The following is a 1,719-nucleotide window of genomic DNA, read 5'->3' on the forward strand; positions in this document are numbered from 1 at the left end:
ATGCCAGTACAAGCTGTAGCCAATCAAACCGCGTGCTTGTGTGTCCGGGCGGGAGATTCATGTGATTGGTTGTTGGTCGAGTTTCAGACACGCCCACCGGCAAGCTTCAACGCACGCCGCCGTGTGGACGCTGCGTAAGTCTAATTTAAACTACTAGTACTTTACTTGAGTACTTTCAGTTTTTGCTACTTCACAGTTCTGCCTTCCATAGAGCGAGATATTGTATTTTCTACCATAAAGTAATGTAAATGAGCATGAGCAGCTGTCATATTAAAGTGATAGTCTCATTAAATCATCCATAATTAAATTCAGTAATATCATATATTCTGAAATGGGCCATTCTGAACAATGAGTTATTTTTACTTCTGGTACTTAAAGTTTAATGCTATACTTCCTTAGTCATTCTTGGATTCGAACTTGTTCAAGAGTGGTTGAACATAGATTACATTACAAATGGCAAAGATGTTTGAGTTACAGATTTATTAATGCATCCTTTACAATTTCACAAATTTGACAATTACTACATATGTTACTACCATCTTTCTCTGCGGTTTAATAACACACCAAGGTGCAGTATAATTAGCTGCTGTCAGAACACAAGAGCTTAAAACAAAAGACACTCACTGCGAACTTGGAGAGGATGTACGCTCCGACTCCCACACCAACTCCGATTACAGTACGGAAGCTGTGAGGGACAAAATAAGTTAAAAACCATACGGAGAATCTCCACATATGTAGTCAAAGAGAAACAATCAAAAGTGTATTTTAAGGTGAGACAGAACAGGCAAAAATCGTTCAATTCTGCTCCTTTTACGTCAAATGCTGGTGACTCACTTGAAAAACTGCAGGACGTTAGGGAGCATGTCCGCTATGACGTCCATGGTGGGATACTGGTAACTGTAACAGGAAACAAAAGCAATATCAGTCGAAAGATCCATCATAATTAGGAAAACACACAACATCCAATGTGTAATAGACGTGCAAAAGGTACCCCCATGAAAGTGAAACCCATAGATATATATAAACACTAGATGACTCACCCGCGCTGCTGGCCAATGGAGACCGACGTTGCCACGTGGCGGCCATCTTGCCACAGGCAGCTCGCTCATTCATAACATTATGTCTATGGTGCACTATTGAAATAACCATAGCTTGCTCAATTTTCAACCAATTTTCAAACGGTTTGGTTTGTGATATACATCAAATATGTAGTTATGATACTGCATACTTATAATTATAATCATGACGTTTTTTTTTTCAACATGTCTTGTTGTCTCCTGTATCATAGCCATGCTAATAACGTTTATAATAAACCAAACCGTTTGTAAATCAGTCAAGATTTCAGCGAGTTAAGAGTATTTGTGTGCAGATCACTCACCTTACAAACAGCTGTAGCAGTAGTTGTTGACTGTGGCAAGATGGCCGCCGGTGAGCTACGCTGGCGACTCCCCCTTGAGCCATCTAGTGTTTATATATATATCTATGTTGAAACCTAACAAATGTAGTGATTGGCCATTATCCACGATGCATGATCACTAAAGATTAGACTCTATATTTTATGTTAGGGATTAATTCTGTCTTTACTTTAAAATATTTAACCTATTCTGTGTGTTGACATTTACGACCATCCCTGCTTCTAATCTCCCGTAAGGAATGTGATAATGGAGTCGTACTGTATGTTGATACTACCAGGTTTTATGGCCTGACCTGGTGGGCACA

General features: G+C 39.4%; 1 protein-coding gene across 1 annotated transcript in view; it reads right to left on the reverse strand.

Annotated features, from left to right (window-relative positions):
- The window catches only part of LOC104945304 (protein NDRG2-like), a 2,678-nt gene extending 1,725 nt beyond the window's left edge, over positions 1–953 (reverse strand). Inside the window, exons 1-2 of the mRNA XM_010770950.1 lie at positions 835–953; positions 625–685 (exon numbers count right to left, since the gene is read on the reverse strand). Coding sequence (XP_010769252.1) covers positions 625–685; positions 835–941 — 168 coding nt within the window. The 5' untranslated portion in view covers positions 942–953. The remainder of the gene's footprint in view (positions 1–624; positions 686–834) is intronic.
- Between the last annotated feature and the right edge of the window lie 766 nt (positions 954–1,719).

Source organism: Notothenia coriiceps, unplaced genomic scaffold, assembly GCF_000735185.1.
Source record: "Notothenia coriiceps isolate Sejong01 unplaced genomic scaffold, NC01 NC01_scaffold00009450, whole genome shotgun sequence".
NCBI lineage: Eukaryota > Metazoa > Chordata > Actinopteri > Perciformes > Nototheniidae > Notothenia > Notothenia coriiceps.